Consider the following 25,187-nt stretch of genomic DNA (forward strand, 5'->3'; position numbering starts at 1 on the left):
TGCCGTTCTTGGAAGATGTTTTTAAAACTATTTGGAAAAGAAATGGAGTAGTATTCAGCTTTTTTTGTTTTGTGCTCATGAATATTAGAGCTTGACCTCAAAATCCAGTGTTTCAATAAAGTCATGTTAAAGTTTAATGAACTTAAAATGCCTTTCATCTTGATTTGAAAGGACAGCAGAATTTGAAATGTTAGGGCTTCTGTAGAATATTTCATTTTCCTGATGGGTCTGCTAGTGACAACCTTTTTCCAATCTTCCCTGTTTCTCATTTTTCTGTCTTGACTCAGGTAATGTGATGTCACCTATCAGAAACCCAGACTGCTCTGTGATTACTAAGTGCTGCTGTGATGGGTCTGGGGTTTTTAAAATTATTACTATTTTCCCCACCTTTCCTTCTTGTCTGTAATTCTCATTTGTTTTGACTCATCTGTTCTGCAGCTAGTTTGTGCTTGTGCTCTGTCCTCTCAAACTGGTCTGTATTACTTTCACCTTCTACATTTGCCTTCCCCTCCCACTTGTATTTTCTTTTCCTGCCAGTGCATCTGTTTCCTCCTTCACTTCATTCCTGATGCTCTTTCTTCCGTTCAACTGTTTCCCCTCCCCTTCCCTGTTGTCTGTGCTGTTCCTGTTGCCTCATCACTCTGCAGATTGTCTGAAATCCGCTTCCTACACGGTGAAGAGCGCGTCTCCTCCGGAAGCTGCGTGGATGAGAGAGCTGGGCACGAAGGCTCTGGTGGAAGTTGTGCTTTTAGCACCAGTGAAAATGGGATTCAAGGGACCAGACAGTGCTTGGCCAGCAATCTCATGTTGGGCTATTTCAAACTGCTTTTCAGTGGCTACTTTTGGTAAATGGTGATTGCTTTGCTTTCACCTGTTATTTTAAAAGTTTCTGCTGCCTCCCTGTTGCAGTCAGAGCTTTGCAACATGTGTGAGGGTATCCCCAAATTTATTTTGCTTTGTTCCAGGTGACTGGGCAGATCACTCTGGTGGAGTGATGAGGATAAAAGCTAGTGCTGACAGCCTGCAGGGTGAATCAGACTGCAAACTTGTTCTTTTCAAAGGCAGAAGCACTTGATTTCTGCCCTTGTCACCATCCTCTGGAGATTTGTGCCACCACACCAGTGCTTAAGCAATATTATTCTGTGGCTGTGTCCTGAGGGGCAGGTGGGGATGGAATGGTAGTTATTTTTAACTACTTCTCAGATTGATTTTCAAGGTTGCTTGCAAGGCAGAAATAGCCAGTTCTGCTAGCCAGCACGTTCATCCTGCATCTCCTTTGTGTTGGACATCAGTCTTAGTGGTTTCTGTGTCTTTCCAGTGAGTTCCACTCACTCTTCAGAGGCTGATAGACATGATAATTATATTTTTGCTTCCCAGACTCACTATTTACATTCAAAGTGAGACAACCACTACAGTGAGTATCTGTATTGTGAGATACAAGCTGCTACACAATGATGTCCCTGAGGGCTTACCTTCACAGTAAATAGTTTGTTTCTTCAGGTTTCTGGGGTTTGTTTGTTCTCTGTGGATGGACACAGTCTTAATATCCCTGGTATAATTCAAGGAAGTTGCAGGCAGGGAATTGGGTGATGCCCAGCTGGTTATTCCATGCAAGTGGATGTGCTGTCAATGAAAGCTCGAGAAGGTCAAGGCATCAGTGACCAGTAACTGTCCTGTAAATGTGCACCTTTTGTCTTGGTTTGTTCATGTTATTTCCCCACTTGAGGCTGAAGCAGTTCAATGTTACCATTTGCGATTTATTTTTTAAAGCTTCTTATGGAACTATATGAAATTATTTTCATGCAGTTTCTTGGTTTAATGGAGAACGTACATTTGAACAGTAATTGTCATACTCATCCCTTCATGCTAGCTGGTGTTATGGCTTCATATAATTTGAAGTACTAGAGCAGCTTTAAACTATTTGTTTCACAGTGAGATACTGATGAGAACTTAAAGCACAAAAAGCATTGACCTGGATTAGTATTGGATCTTAATCCAGGTCAGTGATTTTTTTACTTTGATATCGAACCTTTCATAACTTGTGAATAACTTCTCAGATACCTTTTCAGAACTGAAACATGCTGCTGTGAGGAAGTGGCTTTTGCTTAGTTTTCTATCATGCTTTCTTCATTGCAAAGTCTAGCCTCCTCTTTAATACTTCCTTTAACTTTCTTTACTGTATGTAATTGTGAGAAGGACTTTAGAGAAATGCCTTTTAAAATTTGTTCTCTAATCATATTCTTTTTCAACCATTCTAATTTCTTTGTATTTTCTTGCCAATTATTAGTGTCCCCAGTGGAAAATAAACTAGGGGTCTTGAGTGTTTATAGAATTCACTGTGAGGACACATGATGAGCAATTAATTTGTGTGGTGTTTTTTTCTCTCCCTCAACTGGCTTTGAAATGGGTAGATTCCTTTTTAATAAAAATTTTCAAGTTTTCATAAAAGTAGTCACTGAGAAAAAGTGATTTCCGTATTGTTCTGTTAGGAGGTCCTTGGATTTCCTGTGCATCTTCTTGAGTGTCCTCTATTGCAAACAAAAAATTACCACATTTAGCAGACAGTAACTTGATGTGTTTTGACAGATAAGGAAATGGGACAATTTACTTTTTGCTAGTTCTCTGCAGCTGTCAAAAAAATTAATCAGAAATACCCTTGAGTGGCAAGGCATACTGGTATTGAAAAAGGAATGTCATTTGAACCACAGTTTATTGGTCCCCTTGCCATCCTTCAAGAGTCATTTTCCCTTTGAATTACAGAGAGCAGGCTTGCACAAACTTCAGGTTGTGTTTATTGATGGCAGGGTGTACACCTGACGGAATTTAGCAGATGTGTGGGTACCTTGTGCCTCCTCCAGAGAGAAAGAGCTCCTTTCTGCCTGGGGAGACTCTGGAACCAGGGGGGAAGTCTTGAGCAGAGAGGCCATGGGAGAGTTTGTCAGGAATTGTGTGGAGGTGTTTGTGTCCTGATGGGGTGGGCTCTCGCTGGTGGCAGATCTGGACAGATTTTGGTGGCGCTGTGAGTCATGTTCAGAGCTCACTTGGGTCAGTTGTGTGTGGCACAGCTGTTTGCAGCGGAACAATGAGTCACAGACTTATGAGTTTCCAGTCCTTGCTAAAGAAAGTACCCATGTAGCTGCTCTTGTGGTTTCATTTAGAAATAAGTGAGCAGTGCAAGAGTTTAATAATTAGACTCACTAGGTCAAGTACTTACTATGTACTGATTTCTGGGGTTTTTTAAGAACACATATTGAGAAGCGGCATATTATTGTCATAAATAGAAAATTTTTGTCATATTATAAAATATTGTCATATTATTGTCATAAATAGAAGAATACTTGTTTCTGAAAAAAGTGAACAGGATCTGAATACAATTATTTCCTATAGCCAGAAAATTAGTTGCAAGGGTCTATTCTAATTGTTTTGCCTAATTACTCTCCTGTCCTTGTTACCTGTAACCTCACTTATTCTGATCTATTCAAAGACTGTTGCTGAATATTTTTTCTGTCTAGTTGTTTACACTAAAATATCATCTTGCAACAAATCAAACAAGTTTGTCTTCTGCTACATGGACTCCATGCTGCTATTCTGCTTATCTGACTTAAAGGCAAGAATTAGCCTTGCAGAGTTGTTGTGTCCATTTTTCTGAGAATCACTATTGTTGCTTCTCCAGTCCTGAGAACTGTCTCCATAGAGAGGCAGAGAAAGATCTGTCATTGTTATAAATCCCCAGTTACAAATTGCATATATATTGATTTTGTTTTTCTTTCTAATCTTGTCTCAATAAGCTATTATGCCTTTTAGACTATAGTCACTAATCCAGGATCACACTGTGTTTTATTTAGATTTCATGTTATGTAGCTGATTAGTCTGTAGAACAAAACAATACTAAACAAAACCAGACATAAAATGAGGTTTTCTAGACAAAATCTAGACATTCTTACAGCTTAGCTCCAATATTCACATTCAGTGTGTTATTTTAAAAAAACACCTAAGGAACCATTTGTGTTGAAGTGATGTTCTGTTAGGCAATTAGTAAGCTGATGCTTGTGCAGAGGCCTGGAAGTATGTTACAGCAGCTGCTTGTACTGCTTCTGTATGTGTTCTTTTGTATAAGAGGACAGAAAAAATATTTGCCTACAGCTCGCAGGCAGATGCTTTCACTGTCCCTATATTAGGTTGTATGTTTTCCTTTATGCATGCATCAGTGCCAAAACCAGTTATGGGTTGCTGCTCATGCAGAAACTTTTAGCCATGACAAGAGTGACTGTTGGTTTTTATGTAGATGTGTGTAAATAGCCAGTATCTTATTGTGATTTTGGTGTGCCTCTTTAAACACCGATGTTATTGATGATACGACAATTAGGATGACAGGCACATATTTATACAGCCAACTTAAATTGTGTTGTGCTATCACTCACTGCTGCTAAATTATGGAATATTTAATTAATTCTACATGTATGAGCATCTTAGATTTTAATCGGATTAATTTTACGAATAAAACAGCATCCAGCTTCTTCACTAAGTTCAAAAGACCAGCAGAGCACTGAATGAGGACTTCCCAAGTTAGTGGCTCTCTGGTTGCCTTGGTAGATTAGTTTTTCTGGCACTGTTGTAAATTTCTTGTAAATTTAAGGGAAGTGGAAATACAAGTGTGAAACTAACAGTAATAACTTACACAGCCCTTCTTTCAGGAATGAGGAATACCTTTTGCAGGTGTTTTTAAAATGCTTCAAGAAATGTGCTTTTCATGAGGTCACCAATATGTGTGCAGTTCTGAAGTCATTCAACTGTGAGTCAGTAGCATAAAGACTGGGATGAGTTCTTTACTTTAAAATGATCCTTAGCATAGCTCGTCTATGGACACGTGGGATAATGTGCCAAAACTCAAACCACATTGTACTTTAATAACTAAAATTATTATTTTGGTGCAATGTTCTGTAGTTCTCTTCCCAAGGGGATTGTGAAGCAAGAGTGGAAACGTGTGGCAAGATACTTGTACCTGACGAGGTATTGGTGGCAGGGTGCCCTGGGTGGTTATTGAGGTGGGGCTTTCATCTTCTGCCTCATGCTCTGAACAGCTCCTCCTTGGCTCCATCAGCACCCCACCATTTTGCAGTGTGAATCACAGGAACTGCCAAGCGACAGTAACAGCAGAGCTTCTGCAGTATGGCTGGGGGCCTTTTGCACTGCTGAGGGGTCATTGTGGCCTCTGAGGCTTGGGGCTCAGGGGAGACACTAAGCTTGCTCTGCATCTTGGGCTTCATGCTGCTCTCTTGTTGACAAGGCAGCTTTCCTGTGTGGTTTTTCATGGTCTCCCATGGACTTTATGCGCTGAAGAGCAACATATCTAGTCACAGTTATGCTGGGCTCTTTACTGAGCTGGCCTTCATGTTGTTTATAATGAGCTGTTTGAAACAACCATCTATGTTATGGTTATTTAAGAACAGTTTTCTTAATTGGATTATAGAAAAATATGATATAATATGACTCAGCACATAGTATTGTTCAGTAATGCAGACTTCTCACTGGTGCTCACATACTCCATTTGAAACCCTGCATCAAATTGCTCAGCAGACTAACAGTCCAGATGATGCTAAATTATACTCTGCTGCTCAGGTTTCAATGTATTTGGTTTATTCACAATTTGATTATTTTAGGCTATTACGAATACTCACTTGTGCTCTAGGATTTTAATTTTTTTCTTTTCATATTTTCATAAATCCTCTTTCTCATGAGACCATGCTCATTTTTATTTTACTCTGTGAGATTCCAAACTGACATTCTTTGAAATGAAGTTTTGGACCATTTCTTGGTGTACCTTAACTGTTATTGTGAGACCAAGGTATCAGTTCATTTAGCTGTCACATGAAATGGGATGCATATAGAGGTGACAGGTGAATTTCTATGAGCATCCACTTACTTGCCTCTGCTGAGATGATCACAGCTGTTAATTCATACTAGTGGAAGTAGGGATTTATGCAATTTTGACACATCTCCCACACAAATTTGTGTTGCCTTCAATGATGTGTTTCATTTTGGCAGGCAGCTTGGAGTGAGTGAATGCAGCCTTTTAGACAGCAAGTGCCTATGATGGTGTACAAGTGGAATGTTTTATGTCCACTGAACCTTTCTTTCACTAGTTGTCAGCCTTCTTAAGGAAGGAAGCCTACTGCAGTTTCACAAAGATTCATCTGTTTTTAGAGTTGGCGGTGTAAATTAAGGTTCTGAAACTTAGCAATTCTTGTGCTATCTAGATACTTCACTTGTACCCCATAATTAGGAGGCTTGCATTTCACTGAACAAATGAAGTGCAGTTTGCCTAACACTGGCTGGATTTCAGAGTGTCATGGTGGGAAACAGTTGTGGGTAAAAACAAGATGTTAGTTCTACATTTTTAGATTTGTGTTTTAATTGCCTGTTCCCTCAGAATTTTTGGGAGTTGAGAACTCTTAATGGTTTTGTGTGCTATTTATCACAGGAATTGCAGCTGTGGATCAAACCACTGTTTCATCTACTTCACTTTTGACATCCAGACCAGATTGTTCAGAATAGTAGTCTGTTCCCATAGGGAGCAGTGGAGGATGTGGTACCCAGGGAATTTTGCAAAATGCATGCGCTGAAGCTTGTTTGTGCCCCAAACATTCATTATGCTGTTATGCATTATGGCTCATTATGCCACTGTAGTCTGCTGCATAAACCACAATACTCCAGTAGTCTGTAGTTGTGGTCTTCTGTTTTAAGAAGGATGCAATGAAATGAAAGAAGTTCAGATGAGGGCAGTAGAGGTTTTTGATTGTATTAAACAAGCAACAGAAAATGAAGAATTTGTCAGCTTTTGGCAAGAGGCAACATAGGGAGGGAGACTAAGAGAGGCCTAGAGAAGAGAAGATTATTTGCTAACCTTTCTAGTGTGGAAGCAGAGGGGTTGTCCAGTGGAAGTGCTAGGTAGCAATTCTGAGATGCCACTGTATGGCACTCAATGCACGAAGGATGGCATTTGGTGGCAGGTCAATACATTGAAGCTCCAGAGAACATCTCAAATAAAAATGTAAAATATAAAAAGGTAGTCAGTACACTATCCAGACACTGAGTTTTTGCCTCCAATCCTGCAAATTTATTTCTGGAATTTGATTTCAATTCATGGCTATTCCCACTGGTTTGTGGTTTGGGCTTCTGGACTTAGCTGTTCTACTTAATTGACTTGCAATCCTTGAAGTATTCTCTGAATATATTGGAAACCCCTGTCCTTGCCATGGAGAGAATGGTCTAATAAACTGCAAACCTGAAGTGACACACCAGCAAAAATAGAACAGTGGATTTTTAAAATAGGTAACTAGAGGACAGTCATATTCATATTGGGCAATTTGTAGCGGGCTGTACTTGCATCCTTAAGGTCTTGTAGGAATTTATTCCATGACCATAAGAATTTGGAAAAGAATACACATATGCAATTTGAGAAAACATTTAAAGTATTTAATGAATGATGCATGTTAACAGTAAAGACTGTTAATAAGAATATTGTTCCTTCCTCGTGGAAATCAAAGACCTAGTACATGATCTGTATCTGCTGGTAAGAAATGGAAAAACACAGGAGTTATTTGGGCTAGATTTACCTTCAATAGGAACTGACAACCCTGTGTAGGTTGTCAGCACCCCCCTCCCCTCCCCAGGTGTGTTGAATTTCCATGCAGGATTTAGTGCTGACAGCTTTTGAGAATCTAAGTGCTCTGAAATGAACAAGTTAGTACATGCTAACTTAAACATGCCCTTGAACCCACACTGTAGGTGTTTGTAAAGGGATTACGTAGTGTCAGGGTCCAGGGCTGGCTTGTAGGGCCTGTGTTCAGGGCACTACAGCCACAAGTTATTCACCAGGAAGATCCAGCTGAGATGGTGAATTCAATGGTGCTCTTACTTTTAGGTGTGGGGTAGAAATAAGCAAAAGGGATTGTGTTCCTGCAATGGAGCTGAAGTCAGGTGTGGATCCCCCAGTGAATTCTCTGCCTTTAGCTCATGTGTCACACCAGGCAGCTTTGTGTCACGCTGTCCTTGGGCTCATTCAGGGCTCACCCCAATATTTATTTCCCTTGCGCAGGTATAGGGAAAGTAAGAGCTTATCTTGTGCTATTGTGCTAACGTTAGACACTTGGTAAAAACCAAGCACAGTCATGAATAAAAGATACCAAGATACAATGGAAGCAGCTCTTTAGTGTGCCAAACTAACAACATGGAACAGATGTGTTGGGTGTTATCTCTTGTACAGATGTGAAGATCTGTGTTTCATACTGTTGCTGTAAGGTTTTTCATGGTTTAAGTGTGAATATAATTTTTGTTTTCTCTGATTGTAAAAGTGTTGAGAGCTAATTAGTTTGAGGCTTTGCATTCCTTTTGCTGTTTAAATGTATTAGTTAAGGTGGAGGCTTTAGGGTTCCCCCGTGCCCTATAATAAGTTTAACTCCTTTAGGTAGGTATAGGTTTTGAGGTTTCCGAAAACTACTAATATTTCATCAGCTAAGTTGAAATGTTGAGTGTTTAGAAAGCGGGTGTTGGGACCAATGACAATACATCCAAGTAGTAAATCAGTGTCCTGAACAGTTTTGTCATTTACAGAAGCAGTTTTCCATGTCACAATTTTAAGTACACCTTATGGGACAGTGACTAGTCTTACTTTAAATGGCACTTTCATAAACAGTTTTGCCTGGAGCATTTTAACACCAAAATTTTAACACATTTTCTTGTGTTTGGCTTTTATTTCATGTCTCACACAATCAATCAATCAAGTATTTTATTATTTCAGTGCTCCTTCCTCCTGGATCTCTTTTAGTCTATTTTGATTTTCTTTTTTAAACTTTTGTTTTAGTGTGTGTCTGCTCCTTTCCTGTTCCTTTTCCTGGAGTCCTCTTTTCATTTCCTTCTTGTTGTTTTCCTCCTATTCATGTTCTCCTTAGGACTATTTTCCATGTTCCCTTTGCCCTCCTCCTTTTTGCATTTGCTTGTAAAACACTCAGATCTTTGTTGAAATACATTTTAGAGATGCAGCTTTGGGACATATGACAGATAGGGCTACTTATTTGAAAAGATAACCAAGCACAGGAACTCCCTAGCCAGTCTCTTTGTGCTTCACGAGGTTAGTACTGTGTTCCAGCTGCTGATTTTTTGACAAGATACTGCAGAGTAGATTTAATTAAGTCTTGCTAGTGGGGAACCAAGGGCTACTCTAAAAACTGCTCTTTGCAACAGGGTGCTGTCCTGAGTTCTCCCATCCTGTTTCTTGCCAATTGCTCTTAGGGAATTCCTGTAGTGGGGGCTTGATGATCTAAGTGTTCCAATGTATTGCCAGTTTCATGGCTTGTGGGAGCACTTGACTTCAGGCACACAGAATTTCCATGTTTCTTTGCTCTCACTTGCTCGACCAATGCTTTAATGCCAAGGAGAGAGTTGGTAATGCATAAAAAGTCTTGAACTTCTTTCCCTGCCCTCTATTCACTCTGTATCAGTATTACTAGAAGTGGAGCATCCTTTGTGCTTCCTCAGCTCTTTTCCAAGTTTCAATTTCCATTTTCTTTCTTTGAAGCACAGAGAAGAGCAAACATACATAAACAAAACTTCATACTCAAGCCAAAATGCAATAGACACAATTGAATAGTAGTCAGTTAGGAATTTTAAGAGCTTTCCTATGAATATTTAATTACTACATTAACTGAGCAAATAAAGAACATGCTATTAATATTCATACAGTGTTAGCAGTGGTTCAGAGGAATTTAATTCGTTTTATAGTTCATACAGCATCTTGTGTTGTGCAGGCCTTCAAAGAATGCCCACATCTGGAAAGGTAATAACACTACAGGTCTCCCTGGCTGCACCTTAATCCTATGAATTAAGGTGTCTGTTCTTCTTTGCATAGCACATTTCCTAGTAAAATGCTTCAGTTATGTAATGCTGTCAGAACCTCAAGCAACTCTACAAAGAGCTCAGTGTGCTGTCTCCTCCATATTTATTAGTGTACCTGCTTTGTGGCTTTTTGAGAGCAAAGTTTGGGAGGTATTTAACATTTGCTTGGTTTGCTTCTGCTTAGGGCTCTAGAAATATTGATCCTCTGAATGATTGAGGTGGTTTGCTGAACAAGAGGTCAAATGCAGAATGTAAAACTGAATTCCTTTGATGTGAGTGACGTGCTCTTCCTGTGTGTGTTAGTTTCTTTTTTAAATGTAATTTGCAAGTTAATAGATTTTATCTAAGAATAATGCTTACTTGCCTGCTAGCTTTCATTTGCTTATTGAAAATAGGATCACTCATCCTCTTGTGTTGTCTTGCTCTGTAAATTCCTTATGGCCCTTTTGCCTTCATTAAGTAAGACTCCGGCTTTAAAGATTTTTCCAAGAAAAGCTGCACACATGTGAACAAGAAAAATGTTACAAATGCCATTCCTGAGTCCGACGTTGCTCTTTTCTCTCCTGCTGGCTTATGAAAAGACATTAATAGATGTTGAATTAAGACTTCATCAGTGGGTCCATACTTCATTCACTTAGAAATCATTACAGCTATTTTTTACTGCATATAGTGATAATTACTCCTTTTGGCAGAGCAGAACTAATCTAATGTACTTTGGCTGCTGAAATCTGTGAAGAGCCAGGAATGATTTCTGTGTTGAATTGTTAACCCTGACTGTACAATTCTGTCAGTATCACAGTGGGGCTTTGTCTGAGCATCTAGTAATCTGGTGTTAATTAACATACCGATAGTAAAAAGAAAATAGTTGTGACATCTAGTAGAAGTATAATGTGCTCCTATTTTAGTAACCCTCCTTTTGGGATTGTTCTGTCAAAGATGGCATGTGATGGGGAATTGTCCAGCCTGCCCTATGGAAAGGAGCTCTTGATATATGAGCAGCTGTATCTCTAAGTACCTGATTTTCTCCCTTTATGGGATGTGGCTGAAAGAATTGTAAGGAAGGTGGAAGTTTCCTGTGCATGCATACTGTGTAGGCACTGATGAAACCCTTGGATCTTTATCTGTAGTTACTGTTGCTCTTTTATGTGTGTAGGTTCATGGTACAGTTTTGGTCTTGCTGCTGTGTAACTTTGGCTCGGTGACTAGAGGTGATGGTGCTGTTTGCTCACGGTAGCAAGTACTGGGATCTCTCTCAAATTCAGACTCAGCAGGATTTGAACAGCATTTTAATGAAGTTGATGCTGTTCCTATCAGCACAGTTGTTGCAACAAATACCAATGCAAATGGAACAAGTGAGAAGACAGGAATCTGCAACCCTCAGGGCATGAATCAACTTCTTGAAGGAAATTTTGAGGGAACAAGTTCTGTTTCAATGCTTTCTTTCACTGAAACAACTTGCACTTATCAATCTTGGTGACAGAATGTACAAAACCAATGCTTCCAGTTAAATCCATTATGGAAATGTTTGCATTTCTCCTCTTTCTTAACAGGTATAAGTGCAGCATTTTCCTTTTTGCATGTATTCTCATGAACTGAGTGGGGAAAATAAAAAGCGAGATTCCTAGCTAATCTGTTCTCATCATCATTCCAGGAACAGATAGGAAAGGTCAGGAGCTCATGTTTTGTAGTAAGCACTGAGGGTGTAGAAAGTGCATTTAAGTGTTATGGCAATGGTTTGCTTTTCTGTTCTTCTGACTTCAATTCTTGTTTAATTCTGCTTTTCTAAGAACATAAATAACCAATAGAAAAACCTCACATATTGACAAACTTGAATATGCTTCCTTGCATGTAACATCAGTATTTCACAATTGAAAAAACAAAGCAATTGTACCTTCTGAGATGTGTCAATTGAAGCCAAATTTGCTCCTCTCATTGCGTCTTTTATATATGTGTTTTCAAAGCCTGACCTTTCCTCAGCTATTTTTGCTGTAACATGCTGTAATGTAAAATGCCATTACTTTTTGGTTTTGCATAGAAGGCTCTTTAAAGATAAGGCAAAGACAAATTGCTGCAGCTGTGTAGTTTATAAAGGGCTGCCATTTAGAGGAGGAATAGGAGGGGAAGATTTCAGGACTTTGTGTGGTTGGCATGCCTTGTTTCTTCCACAGGGTATGAAGTGTATTTAGTGAGAAATGGGCTAAGTAGAGTCCCTTTTCTATGTTTTTTACTCTTTTATTATAGCTTCTACATGATGGTGGTCTCAACTGGTCTCATTCTCTTTGCAGTTATTGGGAGCTTCCTGAAGTCTGTGTGGGGCTGGGAACTCAACAAGCACAAAAACCTGTGAAGTGCAGTGTTGAAGGGATGAGTATTCCATGCCAGCAAAAGTGAATCACAGTGGGGGGAAAAAACCACCTTTCCTGTCAATAAGTGACAGTGATCCAGTCTGGATTTAATACCCCTTATAGCCTAGCATCTATTTAGACTGCCTTAGATAACTCAGGCTTCAGTATGTTCCTAGTTTGTCTTTAGGCAGTGTGGATGGCCGATCTAGACAAGGGAGCTGCCAGCTTCCCAGGCTTCTGACTGAATATCTGTGCTTGTGACTCAATCATCATCATAAAGAGGAGGTGGAAGTTGAAACAAATACAAACAGCTTTTTTCCTCCTTCCCACTATTGGTAATTAAAATAATAAAAAAAGTGAATTAGAACTCTGTCTTTCCTGAATACTTGTCATTTCTTGGCCTTTCAGTTTTCACTTGCCTGACGGGTGTTGCTCTGTTGGAATTTCATTAAATGTCTTGTGGCACAATTTGATCTTCAGAGCTCTTTGTGTTGGTTTCTGAACGCCTGTAGAAGTGCTTTTAGTACAAAGGATACGTCTAGATACTGAATATTATGGTCTGTATCAAAAAGACTTTTATTCCATTGAAGTACTTCAGTGCCAAAATATATTTTTTGAGAAATACCTCTTAGATTATGGGAATAGAGGTTATATGATTTCCCCCCCCCCCCCCCCCCCCCCCATTTTTTCTTTAGCATTTCATCTTTCACTTCATTAAAGTTCTGGTTTGAGAAATCCTTCTTCCCTGTGGGCAGCTTCAGACCTGCCTGTGCTTTTAGTATCCAATTAGTCATTTCTATCAGTACCCTTCGTGAAATATTTCTATGCCTTTCTGTCAGTGCACACAACAATGTTCTGTGTGGAAAAAGCCTCAAATAAATGTTTTTGTGTGAAGTGGCAAATATTGTGGGAGAAAACAGTGTACTATTTCTGTGGGACCTGGTATAACTTGATTTGCCCATTGTCTTGTGTTTAAGGTTCAGACAAATACAATCCAAATTTTATAAACCATACCTGCTTTTTTAATGTGGGAGACCTACTTTTTTCCCCAAACTTGCTTGTCATTTCAATAAATGCTGTTAGTTAGTGCCTCTTGCAAAATTACATTCAGTGTAGAACAGACCAGAGGCCACTAGAACCTATTCCATAAACCCACAGTGGTTTATCACAGGAGTTACACCATTTCAGCAGCCCTGACAGTGGCTGCATTATGTAGTAATGAAACATTAGAATGTTTTAGAAATGTTTTCATAATCTGTAGCTGTTAATACTGAAAAGTGTGTTCAGGCTCCTGAGCCCCTGTCACAGAATCACCGAATGGGGATGGGTTGTGATTTCTGTCCATCTGTCTCTGGTGCTGGATATAGTCTCCTCTCAAGGCATGTCTGTGGATCAGCAAGAGAGAAGCTGAATTTCTCACTGGTGTCAACTTTTTTGTGCTCATGGCTTATACTACCCTACTGCAATATTTTACTGATCTGTGAACTGAGAATTCTGGACTACTGTAGTGTAAGCCATGTAGTTTAAAAAAGGGTGAAAAAAATGCATCATGAACTATTCCAAGGGAATGTTTTTAAGTTATGTTATTTTTTTTAATGGAGACCAGTTCTTGTACTGGAAGACAGTGTTTCCTGTGGAGGAGACTTTGAGTGAGGTTTAGCTCTCCTTGCATCTCTGAGAACTGGGTACCCAGCTGCTCTAATGATCTCCCCTTGCGGTGTGCTGAACTATAATGTTTTCTTTTGAAAAAAGAAACACAATAATGCAGTAGGCTTCCAAATATCCTGAGGACTGTACTTGCTAATGAGAGGCTGCAGAGTGATGGTGCCTTTTTCTGTGAGGAAGGTTGTCTTTTATAGAACTTCCTAGGTTTTAGCAGTATGCTCTTTTTTAATTTGGAAGCTTCTCTTACTAATCTTTACATCTTCATACAATAACTGCAGTGATAAAAGCCTTTGTTGTCAATGAGGCAAACTGTTTCTTTAGAAGATTGCAATATAAAGTTTTGGAGAGAATTCTGAAAGTTTTCTGGGTAATGTAATCAAATAATTTTTCTGAAACGTGAGCAGCACATAACAAAGGGTTTTAAAAGACTTTTTCATATATTGTACTGCAAATTGGATTCATTTAAATTTGAACATGCTTTTAGTTCTAGTAGTTTTGCAGCTTTATCCTTGTAGCTGCTGTGGTTAGCTTAACAGTATTAAGGATTTCATTTTGATTTTACAAGAGAAAACTGATGGACATGGAATCATTATAGGGCCAACTCAAACTCACTAAGCAGTCTTTGAAGTTGCAAGGGGTTAGACTGTGATGTCAGGACACCTCTCCTGCTGAAGGCACTGCCTGGCACACACTCAGTGATGATGTGCTCTCATCTCAAGCACAAGCAGATTTGACAGATGCTTACCATTGGTTTCTAGAGCCTGCAAGACATGTTATGTATTATATGGCTATTGATATTAGATCATAATTAGCTTAAACTTGCTTAACATAATGATACATGCTAATGAATTAGCATTTAAAAAACAAAAAAGAGGGGCAGAGCAAGATGAGGAATTAGATTGTTACTGTTAGAATATTCCAAAGAATTTGATTTACTACTTAGAGTGTTGGTGCTTTAACATTTCCTTGGAAACATGTGAACTTGTAATTTCTTGTAATATGCTTTCTAATCTGCTTAGCTATAATTCATTGTAACAATAATTTAAACAAAACGCTGATGTCAGAAAGTTACTTCAAATTTCTTTAAATTTAGAGGCAACTAATAAATCTTGTTGGAAAAATGCTGCCGTATTTATCTTTCATTGTAGGAGATGTCTGGTAAGAACAGTTGGAGAGGTTTTGCTAAAGAGAGAGGACATCTTGTTTGTGAAAAACTGCTGATCCCTTAAATGGTTCTTTTAGCTATATTAAGAAGCTAAATGCAACTCACTAAAATGCTCTTTAGCAAATCTAGGTCAGATTTTAGGCCCATGACAGCTCCTGTCTCTCCCTTAACTTCTTGTTCCCTTTAGAGGTAAACAATTTAATGCAGCTGTAAGCTTTCTTTGCACTGGAAGACTTCAGCACTAACTAATACAAGCTCAAAACTTAGATTTCAAAAAGGCAGCTTAATTTTCCAGTGGGAAATCACTGGAAAATTTTTGAGAGTTTTGACGTAAGGAAATAGATGGGTGTTCAAGTTGAATCAGTACTGTGCATTGGGCAAACCTAGTGGCCATTGATGGCTTTTAAGCAAAATAATAAAAAACTATGGGGAAAAATACAGCAGAAAACAATAATAACTTGGTATGTGCCATCTTGTTTTTAAACCTCATTTTAAAGACCAGCTCATTTTCTGATTCTTTCTGCCTATGTGATGGAGGAGGAAGCACATATGTTGAACATCTGTTGGCCTTCTAACCTTGCAGTTTTGACTTCAAAATTATAATCACTGCAAAAACCAGATAAGCTTGCCACATTGACTAAGCAAGCTCGACTAATTCTTAAAATTGCACTTGGCATAAAAGCAGTCTGGCATAAACACAGCGTTGTCCTTGGGCAGCTCAGTGTGTAGCCCAGCGATGACTGCCCCGTGAGAGCTGGGAGGAGAGGCTCTTGGAAAGGGGGAGAAAGGTGGAGGCTGCAGGTACACCCAGCACAGCTGGGAATCCTTAATGTTGGTGAGGCCCTGGTCAGTCACAGGTGCTCTCCTGGCAGCTTTGTGTTGCACAGGGATGGTTTCTGTGATGCTTTGTGAGCAGTTTGTTGGCTGCCCTGATGTCCACAGCCATTGACTGGAGCTGTTTGCTCTTGCAGCATCTCTTGTTGATCAGTGCTTTCAAATGTGTGCCCTTGCTGTAAATCTGGTCTATCAGGTGCTCCTCTGTTCCTGTGTCTCACTGGGTAGCTCTGTAAGATGTGAAGTAGGGCTGCCTGTTGAATTGGTACAGCTGTGACACTCAATATCAAAAATACTGCTTTGATCAAACCAGGAAGATGTAATATATAGCAATTCTATAATCCATCCTAATGTGAGTGATCCTCATGAATCTGCTAAAACATGCAGAACTCTGTTGTAATACTGAGTTGCTGTGTCGGTACTTTTAAAATGCATATTCAAAGCGTGGTGTAGGGTCCTTTGAAATGCTGCTGCTTATAAATATTGTATTTGCTTTTTAGCTGTGGTTCATAAGACTACAGCAGCATCTTTAGGAAGCTGATATCCTCACAAGGTGCTAGCACCTCATGGAGCTAATTGTTATCAAGAGTGCATATTACCCTTTTTAGCTATCCCTCTGAACTTACTGATGCTCTTGACAGTTATTGTCTTTTGGCCTGGTAAGGTCTGGCAAACAAAACAATCCACAGGAAAATGCATTAAAAGCCTTTTAAGGAGATCATTGTGGCAGAGACTTTATTCTTTTCCAGACTCACATGATCATTGATGCATGTGGATAACTTAGAGGGAAATTGCCTTTGATTCAGTATGGAATTCAAGGTGGTCTGAGCATCTTAAATGTCTGCTATGTAAATTTAAATGACTTCACTGCAAACTTCGTCTGCTCTTCTATGCCAGATGGAGAATATGTATTCACAAAGTCTTTAGTGTGTGAAAACACTGGACATGCATTCCTTAAACATTCAAACTAGAATTTAACAGATAAAAGGATTGATTTATACATGAATAATAACTTTAGCATATTAATATACTTTTTAAAGCTAACTTGTTTTGTTCTTTGCTGTCCATAGGGAGCTGAAAAGTAAGTCTGTCTTTAGATTATTATGTATCTAGCAGCACACTGTCACATCTTTTTGTTTATGTAAAAAGAGGGAAAATAGTTCCTGTTCACAAAGTGTCTACTCAGAATTTGGTTAATTAAGACTCTGGAGAGAATTCAGTTTATGGCAGAATTAAGACCAGGGGAGGATCACAACATAGAGGAAGTGCTCACTTAGAACTAAATGTATTGATTAATTATATGGTGTGTTTGGGACCAAAGTGAGCATGTGTATTGCTAATTTACACACTTGACACGTGGCATTTCTGTTTTCTTTCCCCTAGTTTCTCTGCTTGAAGAATATAAGGACTTTTCTTTCGGCATGTTGTGAAATCTTTGGAATGAAGAAAAGTGAACTTTTTGAAGCATTTGATTTGTTTGATGTGAGAGATTTTGGAAAGGTAAGGATGCTCTTGATTGTATCCCAAGTAACACCTTTGTTCTGCTGCTTGCACAGACAATACTTTTTTTTTTGGTAGCTGTGATATAAAAGTTGTGAATAATGGATGAGCACTAGTTATGAAAAAATAGTGGAGAAGGATTACGAAAGCAGAAAAAGTAGGTTTGTATTGGAGGGCCTAAAAAAGGGCAGGGAAAAATACTTGGCAAGAAAGTTCTGAGCATGTGAAAAGCCAAGATAAATGGTTTCAAAGATGCTGAGTTAAAGGGAAATGAAATGGAAGAAGATAAGCTGTCGGTGAGTGCTGCCTGGTGAAATCACTTGGGCATAAGTTGTGTGGATTCAGGAACTCTGGGCCTGCACATTGTGAGCCCATGTGGTGGCACAGAATATGTTTCTGTAGTCTCGGGTGCTTGAAATTCACCCAGAGAATTTGCCCTTGTACAATTAGTTTTTGATGGTTACTTGGTTTTTTTCCTAACCTGCTGTAAAGCTCAGGTATGATGGGTTAATGTGACTATTCATATTTACAAAGTACACTTACAGTATATTCTGTAAGTCTGACTACTTATTCTACATGTAAAGCTTTTTCCAGTCTGTTGTTCAGCCTCCTACATATGTTTGATCTGTCATTGCCAAAATGTTTAGTTCAATTTCAGTTTCTGCTTTTGAGTCATAGTATCATTACCTAATTTCACAGGAAAATGTCTAAAAATAATCTGAAGTAGCACTAAAAATAGTTACTTATTCAAATTTAGTGTTATCTTTAGCATTATTGCTTTTTTAAAGAGATAATAATTTTACTATCTGAATTTTATAAACTTTTCTTTTTATAAGTAGACATAGAGGTAAAGGTGATGCAAGAGTGCAAGAATGAATCAGGGCTGCAATGTGATTGTTTGAAGTGGGTCTGTGATTATCATTAGCCAAAATAGCTAATTACTTTTCTCAATCTTTCATCTGGATTTAAGTCTTTTGAGCATTAAATTAGATAACCTGATAATTGCACCTGTTCAGCTAAATGTCTTGTCTTCACAAATCATATTTAAGATATTTCATTAAAATATGGTCCTTTTGTACAAATTTGGCTCATTAAAAATGAGATTTGTTATTGTTTTGATTGTGCAAGTAGCAGAGGAATTGAAAATTGTTGGATTTTATTGTTTTGTGTGCACTAGCCCTGTCCTATTTAAGGTATTTACGTCGTATCTCAAAGCTTGATTCAACCTTTGATACCTATGCCTAAGGAATTTTTTTCCTATTGCATGTTAAAATTGCTTGCTGAAAGTTTCTCATTTTGTGCCATGTAAAGATATCCTGTTTTTAATACAGTCTAGTTTTAAAAAAAGGTTTTACAGTGCAAATTATTCTTGCTGCATCATTGAATAGTCAGCAAAACCAGTTTCTGAATAATTGGGGAATTTAACCCAAAAACGTTTCTGGTACTGTTGATATGTAATTTTAACAGAATTTATTTTGGAATATGACTTTACTTAAATAGAAATAACTGGTTTAAAAAAACCAATTTTTCATCCATGTTATTTAATTGTCTTCCCTAAGTCAATTTGAATGTTGAGACATGGATTTTTTTACTGTTTGTGGCCTCCATATAGCACAAATAGACTAATTATGCCTGGAACTTGTTTTCCACTTGTAGTGCATCCAAGCAATGACTTCTCCAGTCTAGGTCACCTCTCTTGGAAAGCTATCAGGTGAAACTGCAGTGACAAATTTGAGGTCAGGTGCTGCTATGTGGGATTCTCTCATGAGATGAGCTCTGTGCGTGGGAGCAGCTGCTCGAGCAGAGGTGGAGATGCTGAGTTGAACAGGGCTGTGCAGCCCTTGCCATGGGCAGCTTTCAGGTGCCTGATGGCTCTGCTGAATTGAACAGGGCTGTGCAGCCCTTGCCATGGGCAGCTTTCAGGTGCCTGATGGCTCTGCTGGGTTGAACAGGGCTGTGCAGCCCTTGCCATGCTTGTGTTGAGCAACTTTCAGGTGCCTGATGGCTCTGCTGAATTGAACAGGGCTGTGCAGCCCTTGCCATGGGCAGCTTTCAGGTGCCTGATGGCTCTGCTGCTGAGTTGCTCCCACTGGGTGCTTGTGTGGAAACTTGCCATGCACAAGTGGAGGCTGGCATAGGCAGAGTTCAGAAGGGCTGAGCTGTATGTTTTATAGCCTGGGCAAATGAGTACACAGTGACCTTCTGAAAGGGGCTGTGAGTTTCAGGCCATCTATGGAAGTGGAAGGAAAAACGGTAACTGTATTAAATTAATAAAATTGCAAGTAGAGAAGAGGTGTGCTGAGTTATTTGTGTTCCTTTAAGTGTATTGTTTGTACAGTAAGCAGAAAATATCTTCAAGTGGCATGGGATTTCAATTCCATATCTGATAATGTATTTACTACTTTGGAAATTCAGAGTGTTAGTAACAGTGGTAAGAATAGGAAAGTGTATCTTTTTCAAGTTGTTCTTTGCTTTTCACTTGGCTTTAAACTTTCCCCTTCATTATGTTTTCCTGTGAATAACAACTGTGATACAGCTGTACATGTCCAGCTTCCTTGAACAGATGTTGTATGTATGCAAAAAGCCAAAAAGATAGTGCTGCAGATTTTTCCTGCTACTGCAAGCAAGTCATCCTGCCTTTTCCAAAAAAGTTCTTTAAACTGCTCTCTCTAAATGTGTGCAAAATATGAATGATCTTAAAATGATTACAGGTGTAAACAAAGAGAGGAGTATGATTTTAAACTACTGTTTTCTAAACTCTTGCTCAAATAGGTGATGTGATGAGTGTGTGCATTACTTTTTATGCATTTCAGTGTACTGGAAGCTCTCTTCAGATGTCTTAGTTCTGGTGAGATATAAATAAACTGTTGCTGAAGTGTCTCTGTAACCCTTATCTGGGACTTTTAAATGTTTCAGTTTAGTTTATAAAGAAATGGCGATTTAATTTATTATATTAAGATGGGATGTTTTGTTTAGTATGAAGACTTTAGTGACTATTTAAACATGCTAGTGGAGGGAACAATAGCCATGTGTCAGCTGTAAATGAACAATGTGCCTTCAAGGAAGTAAGGTTGAAGGGGAGAAATAAGGTGAGAGACCTGGTTAGGGCAACCAATTTTATTTTTTTTTAATATTCTGATATTTTTCAACTCTTTAAAATGGCAGACAAACCCTGAGCATTGTAGAAGTAGCAGCTGTATTCTGCCAATATAGTCATAAGACTTTTAACAGCCTTTTGAAATACTGGTTACAAAATGTTGTAATGGTGAAGCTTGCACTTAGTAGTTAGAGGTAAATGAGCTGTTTCCAGATGCTTTGACATAGTGTATGGAAATTTGACTTGAACTTTGTGCTCCACTTTTCAGAGACTTTGATCTCTTACTGATTAGAGAAAAAGAAGGGTGTATGTGGAGTGAACGGGAATCAGAGGTGAAGCTGAAGTAGCAACATGTAAATAGCTAAAGAATAGGGTAAGGAAATAGCAAGAAGGTAACCTCATGTGTTTTTAATGTACATTCTGTATGAATATTGACATTGGCTGTTACAAGATTAGAGTTTTCATCTCTTTAAAATATAACAGCCCAGTTTCTTATTTTTAGACAGTGGGTGAAAAAAGAGGGGCTACATTACACAGGAGTAGGAAGGTTCTTTAAATCGTGCTTTTAAAAACTATTTATAGCTTGGTTTTCTTGGAGTTTTGTGGTAATCACCCATTCCCACTCATTCACCTTTCTATCAGTAAATTTCAGTGTTGTTGCATTAAGTTCCTGACAGAGCATGAAATGCTCTCCCACACACTGGAGGTGCCAGACAGTGTTTTCATTCTGAATTCCATGCTGGAGAGTCATTTTTCACTACCTCAGGGCTGTCAGGTTCTTCCTTTCTACCTGTGTGCCAGAATAAGCAAACACTGTTGGTACTTGTTCTTTCAGCTCCGAGCCCTGCACACTCCTCCAGCAGCAGCCTTTGTTGCTTGCTGCACCACAACAAATTGTTGCTATCCCTATTCTCTGAAGGAAGTTTGTAACTAACGTCTTGCAGAAATGGGAATCTGAGGATTAGTTCTGTTGATGTCAACAGATGCTCCCTGGATTCAGAGAGCTGTGTTTGGGTTCCTGTGGGGGGAAATGGTGTCCAGCAAGTGTCAGAAAAATACCCTTTGTGTGCTGTGCTTTTAAATTTCCTAAAGAATGTGTAGCTGAGCACGAAGTATTTTCATGATATAACTGATCTAATATAAACATAGAAATCCCCCTTGTAGGGATACTGCATTAGATGTCTAGAAATAATGTATTCAACTGTGATTTTTAAAAAGACAAACAAGGAGCTCAAATATCAAGTGCCACCAATGAAATAAGTACCTAATTGTTTAAAAGCATATAACAATGCCTAGTGTAGCTTACTCTGACATTTAAAAGGCTGCTTTATGTGAAAACAAGCAACTGCTGTGAAAATATTGAGTTGCATATACTCCAGTCACGTAGCTGGTGATCATTTCAGTCACTCCCTTACTGCAAAGGAAATCTGGGCAATGATGCAGGAGAAAGTCATGCTGAAGTTGAGAATCCTAGTGTGTTAGAATTCCCTCAGGTTTAATGGATTCCAGGAAGATTGGACAGATGTGCGTGAAATACACACACCAAAAACAACACAACAAAAAGCAACTGTTATTATAAAAATTAGACATCCTTCCAGGAAAAGTGCCTAAAAAATCTTCAGTAAAAGTGAAACAGTTCTGATTATCTGCAGTTGTTTCATGTTTTGTTTGCTGAGTTTAATCAGTGGAATAATAGAGCAAAAGATGATCACTTCATGCTCATAGAGTTGTATTAAAACTGCAGAACATGCCAAAACATAGTATATTTTTGTGAAGATACTAAAATGAGATTGAACTGATAAAAACAAGCCTATCATTAAATGCAGGGCTCTGTATCTTCACCGTCTGAGCTCTTTCAGTTGTAAGATAAACTCCAAAAAAATTCTTAGTGGTTTGTTCAAGCAGCTAGCTTGTTTTCAGTGTAGCATTTCAGTGAGATGGACTGGTTTGGGATAAATGACACTTGAACTTCTCCAAGATGTACTTCTATGTGTGGAGGAAGGAAGAAACAGAAGGAAGGGACAGGTTTCAGCTTTCTTCTCCATGGAGATGCTTTAGACAAAATGTACAAGAAGATACTAGCCTGTTGCAAAACTGCTGAAATGCTTGCTATGTAGGGACCTTTTTTGTTAGTTACCACTGCTGTTTGTGTAGAAATAAAAAAAAAAAAAAAAAAAGTCAAGCACTTAGTAGACTCCCTAAAATCATCCTTCAAATGGTAAAAAAAAAAATGACTTCCAGCCCCAAAGAACATAAATCATGGTTTTGGGCAAAGCATTGAGGTGGGTGAAAAAGTGGGGTGAGTCATGGTATAGCTCATGAACCACATTTCTGAAATGTCTCTGAAAACTTGCAGAAATGGTTTGCCATAGTGTAACCAGGGAGACTGTTACCAATGCTATGTAAATTTAGTGTCATTAATTGTAACACTTGGTTGCAGTGATCAGTGCCAGGTAGTCTGCAAATGTCTAGGCATTTATCTTCAATAAGCTTAATAACATTAGCAAGAACTTATAGCTTATGCATGAGCATGTGTATTTAGGCCAGAATATTTCAGGATTATGGTCTTGCATGTTCCTGTTCTAGAATACTGGTGGACTATCACCTTGCTGGTCTTTCAAAATGGAGTTTTATTAATTTCTTTCAGGTCTGTCACAGCTTTTAAAGTTACGTTGTTGACTTCCAATTGATGAAAATGTTAACAATAATGTTTTGTTTTGACCATATAACAAAGCACTGAATGCAGCACAAATATTTGATCATTAATGAAAAATTCTCATCCAAGAGTGTGTTTGGGATATTTCTGTTCTATAATGTAGTCATGTTAGTTTTTCAGCAAATGTTATCAGTTACAAAGCCAAGGTTAACAAGAAACTGCTAATATGAGAGAATAAATCTGAGTTTCTGTGCTAATTTCTTTGTTCTTAAGACCACCTTGTCCAAATGTTATCTGTGTCTGATTGACCTATCTTGAGGACACTGAACTTATAACATTGAATTCTGGTAGTGTACATTTCCTGTTGAGGTGAAAGGTTTTGAGAAAGAGGAGGGTTGAAGCATGAGTAGCTTTAACAGGTTTGAAGACTTAAATCTTCTCACACATTTGTTTATACAAATGTTTTTAAACTTTATTAATTCTTTGTAGTGCTTGTAATACAAGCATTTCAGTAACCAGAGGGTGGTGAAACTGACATCTAAACCCAGACTTCCTGAATTTACAAATACTGGTCTAAATAACAATAATATGAACTAAAAATAAAACCAGAAGGTAATAAATGAGTGATTTGTAGAGGAAGTTCATATCAACTTTGAAGAGGTTTGTGTATGTATTTTATGCTGTGATAGTGAAATTGTTCACTGCCAAAGAAGGGTAGGAAACGTTTTTTGTCTTAAATAAGATCGTGTGCAAGATATAGTAGAATCCTTATTCAAAAGCAGTAGTAAAGTGGGCACCTCATTTAAAATAGGAAATGATTTTGTGCAGGATCGAAATAAAATGTATTCAGTTTCTTTTTGGTTTATCCATGAAGGGGTTTGATTGTACCAAGCTTAGCTTAATTACTATGGTGCTGGTAAACTGTTCTTTCCTAATGTTCAGTGTGGTTCCTCTGTGCCTGGCCTTTTGTCTGAGCAAAAGCTGACCCAAGCAGCACTATGGATTACCTAGAATACAGAGTTTTGCACTCTTCCCAGCTTTTCTTATTGCTTCCTGCAGTTCACTTTGCATCTTAGCTGACTGCATCTTGACAAAATTGAAGATATGGAGGCAGGGAAGTGCAAACAAATGAAAATGGTGGTGAAAACTGAACAACTTGAAATATTTATCAATCCCCATGTTGCTTGCCAGATGTCTTTCATTGTATTTGTTAATGGAGACAACAGTAGTTCAATTACCTTGATATATTATTATGCATAGTTTTTTATAAAGTAATGAATTTTATTACTTTTATTACTCTGTCCTAGAAGGAAGAATTTAGAGAGTTACTAAGTAAAATTGCTAAATTTGTTTTTTTGCCTCCTTTTTTTTTTCATTGGAATGATTTGAGGTACTGAAAGATGCCTTCTAACCACCCTCTCTCCCTTCCGCCTTTCTTCCCTCCATCTCTTCTATATCATGGGTTTCAAAGATGATTGAAGGGCATCTGTGCTGAACCTCCACCAGAGTGATTGGGCTAATCTTGGACTCCCCCTCAGAGGCACAAATTGGCAGCTAGGGGGATGTGGTTTAAACCATCACCTAGCCAATGTTATTTCCTCTGAAGAGCTAGGCATGAGGAGCATTTTTCAAGAGAAGCTGCTCTTGACATCCTGGGCCACACTTGGGAAGTGTTCCTATGCTGGGGGAAAGCCAGGCAGGCCAGGATTTCTCAGTCTGCAGAGATCCCCCTCTTTCTGCAGGCAAGGAGGTGACTGCCTGCAGCTCTGTATGACTGGGAGGTCTATGGAAAGCAGGAGTGCACTTGAGTGGAAATTCCAGTAGTTGCACCTTGTTTCTTTGCAAGTATAAAAAGCTCAGGGTTTGTTCAACCTGAGGCATGCTCTGGTTGTTAGACTGCTTGCAAATTCATTCACTGCTTTTTCTGTCCAGCTTCAGTAGAAAGTGAAAGCTGCAGTGAATGGTTTGCAGCAGGAAACACAGTTTGAGTATTTCATAAAAAGGAAATAGGTATGAGTTAATGAGAAATGT

At 38.6% G+C, this 25,187-nt stretch overlaps 1 protein-coding gene across 3 annotated transcripts in view; it reads left to right on the plus strand.

The window, feature by feature from the left end:
- The window catches only part of VAV3 (vav guanine nucleotide exchange factor 3), a 148,076-nt gene that overhangs the window by 10,976 nt on the left and 111,913 nt on the right, over positions 1–25,187 (plus strand). For all 3 annotated transcript variants that reach the window (XM_054285958.1, XM_054285960.1, XM_054285959.1), the window contains exon 2: positions 17,287–17,403. In XM_054285958.1, the coding sequence (XP_054141933.1) occupies positions 17,287–17,403 (117 nt within the window). The remainder of the gene's footprint in view (positions 1–17,286; positions 17,404–25,187) is intronic.

Source organism: Melozone crissalis, unplaced genomic scaffold (assembly GCF_028551555.1).
Source record: "Melozone crissalis strain CALT ecotype California unplaced genomic scaffold, PUWL_Pcris_2 ptg000045l_1, whole genome shotgun sequence".
NCBI lineage: Eukaryota > Metazoa > Chordata > Aves > Passeriformes > Passerellidae > Melozone > Melozone crissalis.